Source organism: Simochromis diagramma, unplaced genomic scaffold, assembly GCF_900408965.1.
Source record: "Simochromis diagramma unplaced genomic scaffold, fSimDia1.1 OVJJ01000611.1, whole genome shotgun sequence".
NCBI classification, from domain to species: Eukaryota; Metazoa; Chordata; class Actinopteri; order Cichliformes; family Cichlidae; genus Simochromis; species Simochromis diagramma.
Window position 1 is genome coordinate 1,652,971 of NW_024387175.1, and position 20,865 is coordinate 1,673,835.

A 20,865-nucleotide genomic window follows, 5' to 3' on the forward strand; every position below is an offset into this window, starting at 1 on the left:
AAAAACATTATTAAGGAAATATTCTTGCAAAAAGAAAGAGTGGCATGTACAGCAGCAAAAAGCTTTCAAATGGTGGTGAGTTTTCCATCTTTTCTAAACCACGTCATGTCTGAGATCTCTGAACCTTAAAAACGTAAAGGAAAGAAGTCGTTTCTGCAGGTTCAGTCAGCCAAGTGTCCAACAATCAATGCAGCAATTACGGAAGAGTGCAGAAAACCCACTGAGTGCAACACTATGCAATTTAGAAAATTATAATCTAGTGTATGAAATTATGCATAGTATATTTTTAGAGACTGCACAGTTATCTGATGTAGACAAACTGACTGGACCACCGTGCACTCAAAGCAGGTCACAGGATCGGCATCAACTCCCAGTGTGACACCAGCTGGTTCAGCCTCTGGGTTCATTCAAGTGCTGTAAGGTCATTTAGTCTTTGTTTAGATCAATTTAGAATCAATTTCAAATTCGTGATGCAAGGCCACTGTACTCCAGGGAGTACAGTTGAAAATACCGATGTACAGTCCTTGCTTCAGGACACACTCTTGTTAAAAAGTCTAGGACCCACTCACTCACTGGTCCTACTCATTTGTCACTGCTAGCAGCTTTTAAGCGAGCAGGTTTTGTGCCGTGTGAGAAAGATACGCTCTCATTGCATGATCAAGCACAAAGAATAAGACAATAGAAAACAAATGTTAAGGCCTAACATCTGCTGACACCAGGCTGAAATAAGCTATTACAAGAGCCAGTGTTTAGCGAATAGCCTGCTTAGCCCACCTAGCAGCACTTGTGCAACATGGAGGAAGGTAGCAAAACTTTATCTTTGCATTTGATTTCGATTGCAGTCTGTTGTAATTAAAGTCCTTGGGCACTTGCATTTGTGGCTTTCATTTACATTTATCTATGACTGAGATCTACTCAAACTCATGTATTGCCATGAATGAAACTAGCTATGATTTTTGCTCCATATTGCCTCGCCTTCCCTCAAACCACCCACTGCTGAATCTGTCAGCCTGCACTTTAAATGCAACTCCAACTACTATAAAGGAGCAGTGTGGTGTTTGTTCTTGCACTCTGCTAATCACTAATGCTCTGAAATCTCTCAGATAAGGAAGCTTGTTTTTAATGGATTCTGGTGGTTCAAAGAAGAAAAATGTGCTTTTTTGAGAACTGATTATCATAATAACGTACCCTTTCAGTACACAACCCTCAATTTAATCATGACAGAAATCCACTTCAAGGAATTTAAAACTCTTAGGAAATTATTTTTAGCTAAGATGGCTATATGCAAGACATGAACATAAACGTCCCCAAAGATTTTGTGATATAATAGGCGGAAACACGATAGGCCACACTTCCTCCAATCTTACAAAACAAAAGCCAAAATATGGCTGCCTTCTTGTACTGCATAGTCTTGAGTGGGCAATGGAAAACTGTCCTGTCCTTATACAATATGAGTGAACCAGGCCCACAATACTGAAAGAATACAAGACCACCTAAAACATCTGGATGGAATTGATTGGATGTTATTGGTCACTTGGTAGCTGAACAGATGATGCATTAAAAAGCCAATCATAATATGACAGCTGATACAACTTTGCAAACTCAAACAGACCCTGTTTTTTATTGGGCTTCACAATAGCAATGTTTATAATTCTTTAATAATTCAATTTTTCCCCTGAAATGCTCATATTTGGATCCTCTCGCTATCATTCCAGTTCACTTTAAAACAGTTGTAGTTTGACTGGAACATGTTGATGTACAAATGTCTTTAGCCACGTTAATTTCTTTTGATTTTTCTTTTCTCTGAGTGAGACTTTTTTATCATTTTTAAAGTGGTCGTAAGGCTGAGGTGAATCATTTAAAATTTAAAAAAGCACCAAAACTGAGGAATGAGCCAGTGTTGTCTCTATACATTATAGACAACTTCGCGCTTACTGAAAGCCTGTCAGAAAAACACATTATGTTCCCATTTCTTTGAAGCTATAAAAACTAACAATAACACTGTTTCACAGACATAAATTGAATTTTTACACCAAAAATATATTCTCAAAGAGATATTAGCCGAAAACTTGGCACTGTCTCAGGGTAAGAGTGGCTGCAAATGAACCATTTTTAAAGTAGGGAAACAGGTAGAAATGGAACTGACAGTCGGTAGCAACAGGTCTTAAGGTCTTGTGAATCAAATCTGAAATTTTAGGTTCAAATCAACATGTGCAGAAGAGCTCAGGAGAGGAGTATGATCATGAGTGTCTAAAAGCATCTGTAAAACACGGTGGAGGCACTGTCATGGTTTGGAGCTTGGGGGAATAATGAACACAGAAAAGTACCAACAGATTTTGATCCACTATGCAATACTGTCTGGAAAGAATGTGATTGACGGCACTCAAATTTCTCCACATGACAATGATCCCAAACACACGAGCTGTGTGGAGCATACCTGGATAAAAAAAACACTCAGGTAAACTATCAGTCATGGATCGGTCTCCCCACAGCCTACACCTCAACATTACTGAAGCAGTGTGTAAGGTTTTCTTGGTGGAACAGAACAAAAGGCACTAAACATCCAAAAGGGAGCTTTGAGCGTGCTTCAGGATCCTGGAGAAGTATTCCTGAAGACTACTTAAAGGATTGACAAGATGGCTTGGCTAAGGGAGTTCAGGCTCTGTTGAAGAATAAAGGTGGTGCTAACACAAATTGACTTTCAAGCTTGTTAGAACTGTACAAACTCTGTTTTTGCCTTATATACTGTGTTTCCATTTATGTGTTATATGTATTGCTGCACTATGTTCTATTTTCTTAGCAAAATATAAAGAAATTGGAGATGGCTCAAGACTTTGCACAGTAACATACTTCAGATTTGTCTATAAGCCATAATGTTGCAGCTCTATTAATTTCTTTGTTTTTTCCTAAGGTCACCGTTTATATTGTTTTACTGTAAAAGAAAAGATAGTAATGTGGGTTTAAAAAAGCAAAAAATATTAGTTATTGGTCTTTTATGTGTTTTGAAAAATTGAACTCTACACAATAAAAAGTGGGGGTTAACAGAGTTTTAACAAACCTTTTTTAAATTTATTTCTGAGTTCGTGCAACTCAGCAAGTCACAAGGCTATTCACAAATTCAGCCTATACAGCAGAGTGAGAGTCTACCTAATGAATCTAAGAGACAATCTGATGGTCCGCAACTGGGAGATTTGGGATTGGTGGAACAAACTGATGGAGTCATTACCGTCCAAGGGAAACCTTGATCCTTTGGGATCAACTGTAATTTATTTGCCAGGGGAATAAGAGGGCCCAGGCACAAACAGCCTGCCTGTTAGTGCACACCTGTGGGAGTAATGTGTGCACGGGAGCATTTCCTTTCGCCATTGATCTGAGCTCATAAAGACTTACAATGATGAACACAGCAGCTATTCTTGGTAATACCAGAGATCAACTGAACGACCATCAGGCAGCCACTGACTGAAAGCTGCAATATATCATACACACACACACACACACAAAAGGAAGTAAATGGTGTGGGAGAGCTTGTGTAAATTATAAGACAATTAATATGAATTGTTAGAGACATGAAAAGTTTAAAACTTGGACCGCACAATTTTTAAGAGGTACAAAGAGCCTACCATGGAAAAGAGGATGAATGAGTAAGCGTTTTATTTTTTAGGGGGTTTTGTGATACTGATGTGGCATCAAGGAGGGGTTTTTCAAGAGCCTGCAAAGACACAATACTTATTCTGTTAGATCAAAGTCTATGGAAAGCCCCAATTTGTGCCTGCAGTTTCGCTGACTGGCATGCATGACTGCTGGATTTAAGAGACCGAGTTTTTTCCCCCACTTTTGTTGTACATGCAGAGCTTTTGAAACAACAGTTACGTAAATTTACAGCAGTTCTGACTCGTGAGTAAACATGAGTTTACTTGATATCTTTAAAAAAAAAAATTTGTAAAAGTGGTCATTACAGCGCAGTATCTACATGTTCCAAACAACTCCCGAGCAACTTATTTAACGAGCGAGTCAGGAGCCCTGTCAAAACCTCAAGAGCCAGCAAAGCAAAACTGCTCGTGTCGTAGCGCCCTGAAGGAGAGGATCGCCAGGGTGCCACGACAAGAGGAAGACATCCGCCTTAAATATGTATAAGCCTCGGGTTCACCCACACACTCGAAAGGAAAATCAAGCTAAAAGACGCTCTCATCCCAGTGCCTCAACCTGCCACAGTGTGTTACAGACGAAGGCGCCGTACACATAGAGCATGTAGATTAAATTTTGTTCTGCTGTTTAGTCATGAATAACTTTGTGTCTTTTTTTTTCCAGCTTTTTCAAATGATATCACCTCCTCTGCACCTGTAAACCAACAAAAAAAAGCCCCATTGCAAGACTGTAGTGATTCATTTCCATCTTTGAGTCACGAAGCCGACTTGCCTTTTCAAAGACTCATAAACTAACATCAGCTCTCACAATGGCGCGATTGTCGCACTTCATCCACGATTATCTCTTTGCTCAGAACAACGATCTTGTGGCTGGAGATGAATCTGGCCACTGTTTCAAGTGCTGCAACGTGTCATAAAGTAAAAGTCAAAAAGCTTTAGTCACACACTTTCTCTGCTTACATATGAAATTAACCTGTTATTTTTTTCATGTAATAAATGGCAAACACAAATCTAAAGCAAGTTTGACAACGGCACTGGCCACAAGCTGAGCTTCTGGTTTATTAAGTGACACGCAATTTCCCCGACACTCCGTTTCGCCATCTAACCCAAATGCAACAAAAAGCCCCACTGATCGCACTGCTGCATTAACAGCATCACCCTGCTTTACTACATCCTCGTGATTTCCTCATTTGCCACTGTGATTAGAGGTACAACCAACTCCAAAACCTCAAAGCTCCAAACCCCCAAATCTCTGTGAAGTGACCACATCAGATGTTTGCCCCAGATGCTTGGCCAACTGCCGTGCAAGCAAGAGGCAGCCTGTGGATTCTTTGGGGGCCTAGTTTAATGTGTGCTTAAGAGACCAAGGGACCGGGCAAATGCTGCTCTCTCTCTCCTCCAAATATCTGCCCATCATTTATTCATTCACACTCCCAGGATGGCCGCGGCTGCCATCATCTGAGGACCACGTCGTCTGAAGTTCCCTGCGCCTCTGTCGCTCAAGCGGCCACGTACACGCACGCACATGCACTTTGCGAGCAGTCCCGGAGGTCTTTTAATTTTTTGAGAGGCTATTTTTAGCGGGAAAAATAATCGAGGTGGAAAGTTCCATCTGTCCAACACTCTTGTTCCAGCTGCTCCTTTTTAGCAGCAGGCAGAAGAGGAGAGGGGGTGAAAAAAAATCTCTACTTAACGGCTGAAACTGACACAAACTGCTTTTTTTTAAAAAAATCTGCATCAGCAGCAAGAGAGGTGTTCTCTAAGTTAGTATCTGACCAACTAAGCGGGAAACTCTCGGCACCCCTACATGTTCTTTACTCTGCTACTGGCATAACATCTCAGGGACTACTTGCCGCTCTCCTCTCTCTCATTGGCTTTAACTAGCAGCCAAATAGCCCAACAAAATAAAACGGTGACAATTTGAAGCGGCAAAAAAAAAGGCATTCTGGTAAATATGCAGTTGTTTCTCACTGGACCTGATGGTCATTGAAATATACTGTAATTACTGATGAAAATAAAAGATGATAATATTGCGACTGAGTCCAAAAGAGGAAAGGATCCAAATATAGAACTGAAGGAACCAGGAAGAACATGCCAAACTTTACTACTGGGCTTTCGGAGCATGGGCATGATGGCAGTCAGCAATGAAAAGAAAACACAAGGGTGCAGGCAAACCAAAAACACAAAAATCACTTTTAAAGAACACAACACTCCAATCTGGCGATTTGGGAGAACTACATAGGAGGTTTTTATACTTGGAGGAATAATGAGTGGACCAGAAACAGGTGATACAGAAGACTGGCAGGAAAAAGAACAAGGCCTACAAGATGAGACTGGAAATGACTTGAGCAATAAGTATAACAATAACCCAAAATCAAACGAGATATCATTGTTTAGCACACTTTTCTTCATCCAGACAGGTTGTTGTCTTATGGTCTGCAGATCTGGTGAGTACTCCTGCTGGAAGTAGATGAAATCTAATTTCTGGGACGGATTGAGTTGGAAAGTGGACTTGCAAACATGACAAAACGCAGCAACCGACACGACAGATAAACCAGACTCACTGTGTAACTTTGATGCCGCCACTTTCAGCAGAGCCTCAAGAGGTTAACAAGCTCACAGAGCGAGCAGGAAGGAGAATTGGTCTAAGTTCTGCTTTGAAGCAGGCACGAACGCCCTGAATGCCAATGAGCTCTGAGAAACAGACCATGTTGTCTCTTTTTAACGCTTATTCTCACTGAACTCTTCGGTCCAAACCTGAAGACAACGGGCTAATCTGAGCGCTTCTGTGTATTCAAACTTGAAGGATTCTATAGGAAGCGTTACGCAGGCGAGTAAACCAAACAAAAGCAATTCAATTTGCTGAATTGACTGAACCTCGGGATCTGTCCCTGCTACGCCCTTGAGGGCTGTTCTGGGTGTATCTTTAAATCAGGGCACGGTAACAGAGCGGCCCTGTGTTGGTATCACCACGGGTGTTCATTGTGACAACAGCTGAACTAATCTGTTTATCAGCATAGAGCCTCCACTGTTCATTCTTCTAACTTTTAGAAACTTTCTTCAAATGATCCCAGCACTGCAGATCCAGACGAACCCAACTTTTCTTGCGAGGCTGCTGTTGAGATGAATCCATTTCTAACTGAGAAGAGGGGATACAATATTTATGTGTAACTGGGGAGCGCTGATGGCTGAAGAGGACACGACATGTCCTCTAACTAATGCTGAAATACGAAGGGCCCTGCCACGAACTAGGCCATGATTGATGCCTGTCCGAGGAACTCATGAATTTTACTTCCTTCTGTTGCTTTTTCCTGCTTTTTAAAGCTTTTCCATTTTTCATGCTTTTCTGTGGACATCCTAAGGCACTTCTGAACAAAAAGTAGGGGTTTTTTTTGCCACACGTGTGAAGCAAAACTACAAAAAACTAATATATATGTATAAAGTCTCATGTGTAATATCTTCAAAAACAATCTGATGTCTATTAAGACTGATCTCATCATCCTAGAGACTATGTTTGGCGTGAAAAAGTTGAGGTCAACAAACACAGAAGCCACCATGAACAATACAGACTTTGCTGCATCAGAATTTATTTATAGCAACACTGGCAGCTCCCCAGCAAGACAGCAAAAGGAGAGAAGAAAGGCTGTCCTGCTTCTCTCTGAGCAAGTTGTCTTGTTACAGAGATGCTGAACTCACATCAGTCTTACAGTTACTTAACCTAAAGTCAATGCAAAGCTGAGGTCTTTTGAGCTGGACAGACACATGGAGTGACCACAGTCCACGATGTACTATCATGGGCGTGTACGTATGTGTGTAACCCGAGTGAAGCTGACGAGAGGCCACGCATCCACTCACCGCAGAGGTACCCACAAGCCAAATAAGCAAGCAGCGGAGTAAAAACACCTGGGGAATAGGGCTAAATTGAATCTTGCACAACTCTTCGGTCCAAATTGACATGTCAAACTGGTGTGTGTGTGTGTTGCAAGGTTCAGTGCAAATGTTGCATGAAGCTCTGAGAGGAATCAGTCAATATTCAAGCATGTCTCTGCTCTGCTCTGACGTGTTTTTCAATAAAGATGTGGACCTCAGGTGAAAGGAAATTTTAATATGAACACCATATCCATCCTTATTCAGTGGGGAAACATCATATCTGCAGCAATATATTTAGTCTATAAACGGCAGGCTGTTAATATTTTCTTTAATGTTAACTTAATCTTGTTTTTCATGAATTCCTTCGTCTCACCTAAAGCTTTAATAGGACGCACAAGGACTTGTTTTCAAAATTTTAAACTTTGGTTTATTTTATAGCAGCAAGTGTGACAAACTCACTAAACTTGCAGGCACTCTCGGCGAGAACACTGTTAAATTACTGCAGGGATAACAGCACCGCTGCGCTAAGAAGAAAGGGAAGGTAAACAAAAGCGCACACATATACATAACTGCTATTTGTGCACGCACACAATAAAATTCCCATCGGAGGGCTATAGGAACATCCAGTGATTTTCCTTTGGGGCTGCTCGCTCTCCTGTGCAGCCTGATCATCATACTCCTCGTTAATCGGGCGGATTACCAGCGCAACCCTCCACCGTCTGCTCCGTTTCTATTTTAAAACACAGACACTACTGTACCACGTTTTAAAGTGTATCAGTGGTCAAAAGAAGGGGCGGGTGTGTGGGGGGAGAAGAAAATCAGACCTCGGGTTGTGTAAGGTGGCCACAAGGAAAACTAAGCAGTGCGCATATGGATAAGACGTGCACAGTCAAAAGTGCTCGGTGGGGATCGCGACTAGCAAAAGGCGGAAAAGTCTTTTTTTTTTTTTTTTTTTTTTTGTAATGCCGGGGATTTGTCAGCGTGATCCAAACACAAAGTATTAAGGAGGGCTGGGATCATATGGCTTTTGGAGAGGCAGAGCCCAAGAGACAATTTAATTCCAGGTTCCAAGGGTTCCAAGTCTGTTTTTATACCAGTTATAGACATATATGGTCATGGTGACTTATCCAAGTTACAAAAGAGCCACATTATTAGTAGTAGTATTAGTATTAGTAGTAATAGTAGTAGTGGTATCATTAACCTACCAGGCGCTTTCAGTTTATAGTTGGCGCACAGACTACGTTTCCAAGTGTCATATAACTTACCCTCCATGCAGAAAATGACCATCCAGGCTATCCATAGATCTGAGTTATGGAACTTCACCATGGCTGGTAACTGTTCAGTAGTAACTCACTTTCAATTTAAGACCACTGCCTCCTTTCTTTATGGAGGTCTCCGCTCACAGTTTCCTCAAAGAGAAGTAATTGTTCCTTATAACAACATGTAAGCGATGTGGGGGCTTTTACGCAGCGCGCATTCTCCAAACGCTATCCACCAATCCACCTTTCTATCCAGCAGGCACTCTTCTTTACTTCAGAGCTTGTTTTAAAAACTAACTAGCCTCCCTCCCGTTCTTTGGTAGCCGCTGGACACTCCAAGGCTATTTTCTTTCCCCGACCACTCCAATCAGTTTACGCACGCTTGGAGAAAAAAAAGAAAACGAAGAATCACTCTCCACCTGCTGATGTTCCAAAAGTCTGTCCACTCTCGCTGGAAGTAACTTACAAACACGACTGAAACTGACACTTTCCGCGCCCGCTCGGTGATTCTCTCCAACGCGTCTTGTTGCGCTCCATGGTTTTTCGTCTGTTCGGCTGCAGCTGAGCAGACCCGAGCGTAAGTCGGAAAGTGTGGGGGAAATGTCCCACTTCCGGTCGCTGTTTTTCAAAGTAAACGAAAGAAAAAAATCAAATGGGAGGTATTTGATAGAAAAAATTATAAAGTCAAATCGTCACGATTGTTAGATGGGGATAAAGGTCAGATGTGTCAGTACCTTCGATCATGCCTGAATTGCCTCACCGATCATCTTTACAATTCACTGCAGTCATGAGGTCGATACATATGAACACTGGTGGGTTAACATTTAATTTTTACTTTTCTAATTATCTTTCTTGCTTTTTGCTTTGAGGTGCTACTTAAGCATTAAAAATAGCCTCCCAACTTGAAAATTCACATTTTAGTCCATTGCCATTTATCCAAACTAGCAAACAGGGACAGCAGAATCCAGCACCGTCAGGCTGGGCGACTACACGCCTAACCTCAGTTGGCTTTTATTTTGTAGGCAACACCCCACTCTGTCCGCGAGGGCCTGGCTGTGTCCGTGCGGCTTGACGGCGCTCAGCGGCGGTCGATTGAGACGAGCTCGAGCCTGGCTGTTGCTGGGAGACCGTTGACGCCAGACGAAAGAGAGACGTTCGCGCCCTCCTGCGGCGCGTCGACAAAAGGCCCAGTAGAATAAAATAGAACAGACCAGAAAGCTTTGCACACTTCTGTGTGAATCATTTTCTCTGCCTGTCACGGTGACAGCATTCATCAGTTTGTTTGATATTGCTGCTATATTTGAGCTCTGTGTTCATTTTCATAATTTGGAATGTAAACAAGAGAGCGTTGTCACTGCCACACCAGAGGAGCCTATAATTAGAATCAGTCAGGAGAGTTCTTCTCTGAGAGACAATGGCTGCAGAGCTCTTTACAAGAAAGCAAAGTTACTTCTCTGAAAGTCTCTTAAAGCCGTCTGCATGCATTCAAAAGAAGATAGAAACTTGGACTATTCGTGCATTGGTGGTTCTTGGTGTCCGGAACCACTCCTGGTGGCTGCTTGTCGGGGCCTGGAGCCTGGGGCTCACTCGGGCCCCTTCGTTGGGTGGGGTGCCCTCGGCATCTCGGCCTGGGGCTCGGTCACTCTGGCACAGCTGGCTGCCGGCGGAACTCACAGGCAGTCATTGCAACCCCCCCTGGCTTCTGCTCCGCAGCTGCTGAGTGACCCCTCATCTGGGGGTCTCCTCGAGTCTTTCCGGGAGAGTGGCACGGTTGCCCCTCCGTTGGTCTTCCTTGGTCTCTTGTGGTCTGGGGGCCTCTGGATGTCTGGAGCCTGGATCTCCTCCATACCTGCTTCATGCCCTGGAGGACGGGGCTGTGGCTCCCCACACCCTCTAGCAGATCATTGCATGAAAGAACCTTTTAAATACAAGCGCGCTCATGCTCACAGGTGTACACACGGGTGCTCACACACACAAACTACACCCTTTTTGGCTCCTACCTCAAAGCACACTGAGCACTGTCGATCCTACGTGCTGCACAATAATATTCAATATTTAGTATTTACTGTTATATTCAAATAGATCATCGCAATGATGTTTTTTATTATATTGATCTGTTTTTTTGCTTGTTTTCTCTTTTTTCTTTCTCAACAGGTGATCCAGGTAATTGATATATGTATTTTTTGTCTGTTTGTTTTGTTGGTTTTTGGGTTTTTGCCCTTTATCACCGTTCCTCTTCCCCGCTGTTTTTCTTTCCCTACCTCTCTTTCTTTCTCCCTTTTCTTTCCCCCAGTCATGTCTGTCCCGTGTGTAGCAAGTGAAAATAAAATAAAATAAACATTTGGGGTTTTTTAAAAGGAGAAGCAACAAATAGAAACAAAAAAAACCTTGGACTAGACTGTGTCTGTGGCAAAGAAGGAAATAAAATAGACATCTCTTTTTCACTAAAGAGTAGCACGGGGATGAGCATGAACTCACAGGCTAAAGGAACTCATCAGCGATTAAACAAGCTACCAAGGACACTGCATCAAACAACCTACGTACGGCATCTAATTACTGTGATCCACTGATCTCACTTAGCTCATCTCTGCACTAAATGCCTGCTTATATCTTTTCTACTTCACAGGATTCTCAGTCTTGTCAGTCTCAGAGCATCAGAACATCAAAGGAGAAACATTATGAGTGAAGCATTTGTAGATTTTCTTCACTAATTAGATTTTTCAGAATTTAAAAAAAGTGCAGCATAAGCCATGATGGGGGGGGGCAGCACCATATACATCACTCCATGCTTTTTTTTTTCCAGCCCTAAAAGCTTCTGGCAGGTATTCACTGTTTGCCACAGCAAGTAGATAAGTTGAACATTGGAGCATCTTAAAAAGGCCCGAGGGCTTCCCCTCGCTCTGTCTCTCTGCTTGAACTTTAAACTTTCCTCTCATCCACTCGCAGCTCCCTTTCTGAAAAGGGCTTGCAACCTTTGTGATATTCATGAAAGATGCTTAAGGGGCAAAGTTACACCCAGTGCAACGGACCAGGGCTTAAAAGTTTGAAGAGACATACGGCATTTGGCATCATACTTAAAAAAGAGCTCTCAGTGTCACCCAAAGGCAGAATTAATTAAATGATCTCTTGGAAAGAAAAATTAAAAATTAAAAAAGGAAACTTATTTGACATGAATCATTGCAGGGCTATATGAACGATGCAGATCTAGCTTATGTTGCTATTGTTTCTTATTATACAACACACTGACTTAGTAGCCTGCTGTGTTTTGGTTAGGGTTTTTTTTTTGTTTTGTTTTTTTACATATAATCGAAAGAATCTTCTTCTTTCACTTGCTCCCAGAGGGCGCCATAGTAAATCATCCACCTACTCTTTGCTCATCTTTCACATCAATCCTCCTCATGTCCTCCCTCACTACATCCACAAATCTTCTCTGAGGTCATCCACTTTTTCTCCTTCCTGGTAGCTTCATTGTCACCATCTTTGTACAGTTTATTCATCGATACTCGTCTCCATGCACTCCACCGTGCCTGCGCTCTCTTCTTCACCTTCACTACCTCTGCTATGTGTGTCTTTACTGCTACACCTGCCTCCCTCTTATTCACACACACTTATTCTGTCCATATCTCCACCTGCTCCCTATAAAAGCTATAATCCACGGAGATTCCCGCCTGACCTCATCTGTCATCCTGCTTTCTCTAGATCTAGACAGTGCAACTCCTTCTGACTAGGGATGGGTATCGAAAACCGGTTCTTGTTGAGAACCGGTTCCCACTGTTTCAATTCCTTGGAATTGTTTGCCATTTTTGCAAACGATTCCCTTATCGATTCCAGTCGCCCCGAATGACGTCACCACGTTGCGGAGCGTCATTTACCTGGCAGGAAACATGGCGGCTCAAAAGCTCAAAAGTTTGGTTATACTTTACGAGAACAGATGACAACAGGGCAACTTGCAATACTTGCAAAGTAGATATTTCATTTAAGGGAAAACACGTGATAACCTTAAATGAATGTCGTGTTTTTAATTCCGCTCCGGACTCGTGAATCTCAACCCAGCAGCAGCGGTAACGTTTGCACGTCCTCTCCCGTTAATGCGGCAGGTAAATAATCAACTAACAGTGCATATTATGTTAGCGCGATCTGCCTTATTACAAAACCTGCCATTACTGTGCGTTTAGGTGACCATGATGAGAGAGACAGACAGAGTCTGGCTCAGATGCTGGCATTTCTCGCTGCAGTCTACCGGTAGTGTCTCCTTTCAGGCCAGGATAGACGAATGTCACCGAGCAGTGACTAAGTTTGTGGTAAAAGGCTTGAACCCATTTGCCACAGCAGATGCCCCCGATTTACGGTAAGTGAATGTGTTTAATTGTAGGCAGGGACATTACTGGATATTCTTGTGTAATTGCTACAGAATAATTTATGTTATACTTTGTTATTGCTACAGAAGAATATTTATTTTATTATTTTACATTTACAATTTTTTTTTCCCGGGGACCCTGTGACACCCATTGAAGAGCCGTAGGCTGTGGATCTCTTAAGATCTCACTGTTGGGTTTGTAAGGCCATGTTACTCCTAAATTTCTATCTTGTTCAAAGAGAAGATATAAAACAAAGTTCTAAGCTAATCGACTTTAGTGTTCTCCTTTTTAAAAAAAAAGAATCAATAAGAGAATCGATAAAGAATCGAATCGTTAAACAGAATCGAAAATGGAATCGGAATCGTGAAAATCTTATCAATACCCATCCCTACTTCTGACCATCTCCAAACTTCTCCATCAACACTCTAAAAGCAAAGATCACACCTGCAGTGCTTTTTCTTGGCATGAAGCTAAGCCTGTCTCCTTAAACTGGCTTCTTTCTCATTTCTTCATGGTTTGACTCGTCCACTTCATCCCTCCCTCTTTATCCCATATCTCTCCACATCAGCACACTTCTTGTCCATCCCTCAGGCATGCGCTCACTCACCAAGATTATGGTGAACAGTCTGATCAAAAAGCCCAATGCCCTCTGGTCTACACCTCCACAGGTATGTCATCTGGACCTGCTGCCTTTCCACTCTTCATCCTTTTCATAGCTGCCCTCCCTTTCTCTTTACTAATCCTCTGCAGGTCCTGATTCATTTACTGTCGTCCATCCATTCTCCTCTCTTTCTCTTTACCATCATAACTGACAAAGACAAATTTGCAAAGCTAGGATCAGACAATATGCTGCATATTTAAATGGTCTTGTTTTTTCTGTCAATCATTTCTGCTGTAGTTGAGTTTTTCACCTTTTCATACATCCACAATTTATTGGAGAAAGACAGAGCTTCAGCAGTTTTGCCTCTGTAGGCCAGAACATATTATTTTAAGTCAAGGCATATCCTGATTGTTTGACTTTAAATCCGCTGTGGTATGTATAGGAGACAAACTGAGGCAAACTAAAGTTGTGTCTTTGTCTAACAAATTATGGACCTGCTGCATGTTAATGGTTTCTGACCTCTCGTTCTCCTCTGACTTTTAGTTTGCATTTCTATGTCATTTGTCAGAAGCTGAAGAGAAATCCAAATGATGCAAGTGATGCGCTAATTAGGTAAGAGAAGTTCAACAGAAACGAAAAGGGGACAAAAAAAGCAAAACAATGAAATAACATGTTTTTTCTAAAGTGAAAGACATTTTTAGCACAAATGATTCATACATTCTTCTGACCGAAGAAGAAATATTCCTCTAATTCTCCTGATTCTCTTCTTACAGGTTAAAATAAGGTTTAAACATGATGGATGGGTAAAACTGAGTTTCTCCAGCAGCCACAAACAGATGTGTGCTTGATGTATTATTGATTTCCTTCTGAAACCTGCTCCATTTTATTTTTTTTCTGAACCTCCATGAAAGATTCAAAAGACCTGAAGGAGATCCTCGATGCTAAACGCTGTACTACTCCTCTCTGACAGACCTGGCTGCAGTTCACCATAACTTTAATATTGATGTCAAGTAAACGAGCGATCCTTTGCTTTAGTGCTGCATCATGTCTTCTTTGAGTTGTTTTGCCCTTGTTGGCTGCGAGCGTTCACCTTTTTCTTCCGACCTCTTTATGGCCGAGTAGTTTTGGTTTATGAGCAGCTGAGTATTTCTATCTCCTGTCACTTTTGCTTCTACACAGTTTTCTGAGATTTTTGCCAAACATTATGCTTCTTTTTTTTTAAAGAACAAACTATTCAAACATGGTGCAAAATGAAATCCAACACACAGGAAGAGAGTGGAAAACAGCATGTGTTAAAGTAAAAATAAGACTAATATTACTGAACTACAAAGAGTTCGTGATGAAGTCATCATATTGCATACCTTGATGAGGTCAACAGACTTTAAAGTGGCAGTGGCAGACCTTTTAAATGAATTGGTAGGTAAAAACAGTGTTGTTACTGTTGCCTAAGGGTTAGTACCTCTAAAAATCAAAAAGGAGACGTGATCAGAGTTACAAGTCTAACTTCTTATTTATATGTTTAAGGTTTAAGGCCTCAATTATTAGACAGCACATGATTATATACTACACAAGACACTAATATCAAAATATAGAGCGCTTAATAAATGCAATAGAGTCCCTGTCATAAAGCACACATATTTTAGAAATTTGTATAAAAAATAAATAAGTCAAATAATAAAAGTGCTATGCTATTATTTTTAGGCAAATAAAAAACTGAAAACTTTTTGACAGTCTCATTTCTTATTGAATTTCAAATAGTTTCCAGTTGTTTCCAGAGACTTGCCCTGGATGAATCTTTTCATTGCATCTTTCTTTGAATCCACCAAATCTGTTCAACAGGATTCAGTTCTGGACTTTGTCTTGATCAGTCCATCAGTTCCACTTCTCTACAGGGAGTGCAGAATTATTAGGCAAATGAGTATTTTGTCCACATCATCCTCTTCATGCATGTTGTCTTACTCCAAGTTGTATAGGCTCGAAAGCCTACTACCAATTAAGCATATTAGGTGATGTGCATCTCTGTAATGAGAAGGGGTGTGGTCTAATGACATCAACACCCTATATCAGGTGTGCATAATTATTAGGCAACGTCCTTTCCTTTGGCAAAATGGGTCAAAAGAAGGACTTGACAGGCTCAGAAAAGTCAAAAATAGTGAGATATCTTGCAGAGGGATGCAGCAGTCTCAAAATTGCAAAGCTTCTGAAGCGTGATCATCGAACAATCAAGCGTTTCATTCAAAATAGTCAACAGGGTCGCAAGAAGCGTGTGGAAAAACCAAGGCGCAAAATAACTGCCCATGAACTGAGAAAAGTCAAGCGTGCAGCTGCCAAGATGCCACTTGCCACCAGTTTGGCCATATTTCAGAGCTGCAACATCACTGGAGTGCCCAAAAGCACAAGGTGTGCAATACTCAGAGACATGGCCAAGGTAAGAAAGGCTGAAAGACGACCACCACTGAACAAGACACACAAGCTGAAACGTCAAGACTGGGCCAAGAAATATCTCAAGACTGGTTTTTCTAAGGTTTTATGGACTGATGAAATGAGAGTGAGTCTTGATGGGCCAGATGGATGGGCCCGTGGCTGGATTGGTAAAGGGCAGAGAGCTCCAGTCCGACTCAGACGCCAGCAAGGTGGAGGTGGAGTACTGGTTTGGGCTGGTATCATCAAAGATGAGCTTGTGGGGCCTTTTCGGGTTGAGGATGGAGTCAAGCTCAACTCCCAGTCCTACTGCCAGTTTCTGGAAGACACCTTCTTCAAGCAGTGATACAGGAAGAAGTCTGCATCCTTCAAGAAAAACATGATTTTCATGCAGGACAATGCTCCATCACACGCGTCCAAGTACTCCACAGCGTGGCTGGCAAGAAAGGGTATAAAAGAAGAAAAACTAATGACATGGCCTACCTTGTTCACCTGATCTGAACCCCATTGAGAACCTGTGGTCCATCATCAAATGTGAGATTTACAAGGAGGGAAAACAGTACACCTCTCTGAACAGTGTCTGGGAGGCTGTGGTTGCTGCTGCACACAATGTTGATGGTGAACAGATCAAAACACTGACAGAATCCATGGATGGCAGGCTTTTGAGTGTCCTTGCAAAGAAAGGTGGCTATATTGGTCGCTGATTTGTTGTTGTTTTGTTTTTGAATGTCAGAAATGTACATTTGTGAATGTGGAGATGTTATATTGGTTTCACTGGTAAAAAATAAATAATTGAAATGGGTATATATTTGTTTTTTGTTAAGTTGCCTAATAATTATGCACAGTAATAGTCACCTGCACACACAGATATCCCCCTAAAATAGCTAAAACTAAAAACAAACTGAAAACTACTTCCAAAAACATTCAGCTTTGATATTAATGAGTTTTTTGGGTTCATTGAGAACATGGTTGTTGTTCAATAATAAAATTATTCCTCAAAAATACAACTTGCCTAATAATTCTGCACTCCCTGTAGATTCCTCCTTCTTGGTCAAATAGTCACTGCAAAGGTTTCAAAGTGTGTGCGGGGCGAACCCATGACCAATCGGTTTCAGTCCAGAGAGAAATCCATGATGCACTAAGATGTTGTGGTAGACCTTTTTATTCATGATGCTGTTGACTTTCACTAATTTTCCCACTGCGTTTCCAGAACTGGAACCCCCATACTCTCATGGAATCTCTATTGTGTTTCACAGTGGGTGCAGTGTGGCTAGCATCAAAGCCTTCCTCAGCTTTTCTGTGGACATAAACACAGTGATGCTCACCGAAGAGGACGTCCTTCCAGTCATCTACAGTTCAGTGTTTCTGCTCTCTGGAAACTCTGAGGTCTTTCTGGTTGTTTGCAGGCTTCTTAGTGGCTATTATTCCATTTAGGCCTTGTTTATTCAGTCATTATTTTGGAGACTTTCTCAGACTTTGATCCTAGAAGCTTTTATCTCTACCTGAATCTCAGCAGTGGTCTTTCTTTTGTCTCTAACACTTAAATCGTTGAAGGTCTGACATCTACTTCAGTCAACTTTTGTTTTCTGCAAGCACCAGTCTCAGCAATCAACTCCAAAGCGTACTTGACCACGCTGTGAGAACACCATATTTCTTGCCCTCTTTGTGTTTTAATGCAGACTCCTTCCTTTTCATTGAGTTCTTGACATTTTAGCATTTTGAACAGGAGGGAAGAATTTCAAACTGAATTTAGAGCAGTCATTTAGGAAGCAGACATAGTCAATACAACGTTTAAACTGAGCATAAGAATGATGAAAAAGTGACTCTGAAAATGCTGTGGATGTTGGCGCCAGACGGGGTCGTCTGAATATTTCAGAAACTGCTGATGTTCTGGGATTTCCCTACACAACCATCTCTAGGATTTACAGAGAGTAGTCTGAAAAAGAGGAAAATATCCAGAGAGCAGCTTTTTCTATACGAAAATGTCTTGTTGATGCCAGAGGACCAGAGTTGGGTAACTTTGGTTTTACTCAGAATTCTCTTGTTAATGTGTTGCTTCCGTAACTGGATACCCAGCGAGATTGCCAGTCTTCTAGCTTGCTTACTTGCCACAAGTGCACTGTGCCACCTACCAATAGAAAGGAAAAGATAATGTGCATATTTCCACGAGAGAAATCCCACGCCTGGACCGTCGTTGACCGCCGCCATGATTCTAGCCTGTGTCACAGCATCACGTGCACTTTTTACATCCAATACGAAAACTGCAGTCGTGGTGCTTTTGATTGTACTTGGAACTCGGAAATTCTGCCTTCCGAGTAGGAAGATGTAGGTAACACCAGACTGCAGATGAGCTGCATACAGGGCTGGACTGGGACAAAAAATCGGCACTGGCGTTTTGACTAGGAGACCGGCCCACCATTATAAGAAAAATCATAAAGCCTTTGAATGAAAACAAACGCTGTTGTGACAGTGATGTACACTGTTTTGATGGTATATATGCATCAATCTATCAATTGTTTGTTGTAAGCATCAGATAATTATTTTTTAAAAGCTAGACATTTTAAATGAGAATAAGAAAGAAAAGTATATCTTTGTGTCCCCCTTTCCCTGTTAATGCCCCACCTGGCCCCACTGGCAAAACTTTGCTAGACCCGCCCCTGCACAGTTACCAGCTGTCAGCTACTGTACATAGAAAAGGATCCTGGTGTTATTTGTCTCTCAGAAACAGTTCATAGCTTCCCTTCAACTCATTCATGTCACCTAAAAGGTAAACCTGTTTCTCCATCACCTGTTCAGCTCTGATGGTTCAGTAAGGACATCTCCTGGTTTCATCTTCATGTTTCCCTCTCACCACATATCCAAACCGACATCATGACCAGCAGCTTTTACTGCTGTGGCTCCAGCAAACATCAGCTGATACTAGAAATTAATATTAAATACATTCTAACAACAGCTGATTGGGCTGGTTAAACCGACCTCCGCTGGTTTCTTCTTTCTGGTGCAAAGTGAGCGATAAGCAAACAAGATATACGGGACTTGCGACAGAAAAGCCGATCAGCTGATCATTGATCAGTTTCATGATTGAAGTAGAAACAGGAGAGGGAGGGGGAGAGAACGAGAGGCAGCTGTGCAGCAAAGACAGAATAACTCCAGCTTTGTGTCTTTTTCATTGTAGCTATAGTATGGGACAAACTGTGTTCCTTTTCACCTCAATACGAAACGCGTAATATTTTCTCTGAATACGAGACGATTCCGTTTTTTAGGGGACAGTTCACCTGACGCTCAGACCAGCAGCCACCTCGGGTCTCTGCTCCTCCTGCCTCCCCTTTAACTCATCCACCTGCTGGCCTCCACCACTTGCTAATGTTACTGAATCTGTGGAAGCTCTGCGATAGCACCACACGAAGTAACGAATAACGACTAGTGTTGGGCAAGTCACTTTGAAAAAGTAATTAATTATAGTTACTAGTTACTTCTTCAAAAAAGTAACTGAGTTAGTAACTGAGTTACAATATTCTAAAAGTAATTAATTAACTTTTGATTTTCCCACCACATTTTATCTTTAAAAACAGTTTATTTGCCTTGTTTGGTATCATTCTTTTCAGCACAACCTCACGTGTCTGAATTTACAGTTATGTTTTCATTTTGACACACTGTATTAACACAATTGATCTAAAATCAGACAAAAAACATAAAACCAGAGTAGAAAAGGTAATATTTTTTACTGTAACAACCACAAACATGTTTAATGAATCATATTTCATAACTTTAAATGCAAATATAAATTGTCAATTTTAAAATCCTATGCACAAGTTTTGCAAACAACAAAGTTATTTGCATCCATTTACCTTTTACCCTTTTTTTAAAAAAAAAAAAACCATTTCAAACTATTTACAGAACAATCAGCTGTTCTGCATTAAATAAGATGCCACACAAATTATTTGTGCCACTCCAAAAAAATTATTTCTGTCCACTATAAAGGAGAACATCACAGCCTGATACCTGCAGGTCTGACAGCAGCAGGTGTATCACTCATGTTTCTACCCGGAGACAGCAGTCGCCTCATTGTTCTGACACACAACACAAACCTATCCACAACACTACACACTAACTACACAAGACAACACATTAACTACACACTCCAAACACGCTAAACGTCACAAATCTGTCACATCTCAAAACTCTCTCTCTCTCTCTCTCTCTCTTGCCGTCACTCCTAAAACTTCCCCTGTTTTTTGTTTGTTTGTTTGTTTGTTTTTTTGCTCATAAGCAGAGAGTGCTTGCTGCGCTGTCCTTAGACAGTAAACGTGACGAAACTATTGAGGAAAAAACGCCGCGTATATATTGTTTATCGTGACTCTGGTTTTAAGTGGCCTATCAGCACAATTTATAAACTGGTATATATCACCTTGTTGCTTTGTCTTGAAGTGGTCATGTGATTGGCTTGCCACGACTACTTTATTCTTCCTCAGTCAAACAGCAGCACTCGTGCGATTGTTTTGCCCCCTTAGCTCCAGGTGTTGTGCTAGACCAGACCTTCACAAAGTGTGGGGCAGAGCCATTGCAGGAGGGGGGGCGGGGGCACGGTATGAAAAGGGAAAAAAAAAAAAAAAAAACAAGGCTTGGACACTGCTAGCATAATGGACAGGTTTTTGACGGGGCTCCCACAGAAACGCAAAGCAGGAGATGAAGCATCGCTGAATATGTTTCTA

At 41.6% G+C, this 20,865-nt stretch overlaps 1 protein-coding gene and 1 long non-coding RNA gene across 2 annotated transcripts in view; one reads left to right on the top strand and one right to left on the bottom strand.

The window, feature by feature from the left end:
- The window catches only part of igsf11 (immunoglobulin superfamily member 11), a 119,797-nt gene extending 110,449 nt beyond the window's left edge, over positions 1 to 9,348 (bottom strand). The window contains exon 1 of the mRNA XM_040049545.1: positions 8,780 to 9,348. Within this exon, the coding sequence (XP_039905479.1) occupies positions 8,780 to 8,840 (61 nt within the window). The 5' untranslated portion in view covers positions 8,841 to 9,348. The remainder of the gene's footprint in view (positions 1 to 8,779) is intronic.
- Positions 9,349 to 13,512: 4,164 nt separating this feature from the next.
- On the top strand, positions 13,513 to 15,395 carry LOC120744980. Its single transcript, XR_005698512.1, has 3 exons — positions 13,513 to 13,799; positions 14,301 to 14,344; positions 14,506 to 15,395. It is a non-coding gene; the product is annotated as an uncharacterized LOC120744980 (long non-coding RNA).
- The last annotated feature ends 5,470 nt before the right edge of the window (positions 15,396 to 20,865 follow it).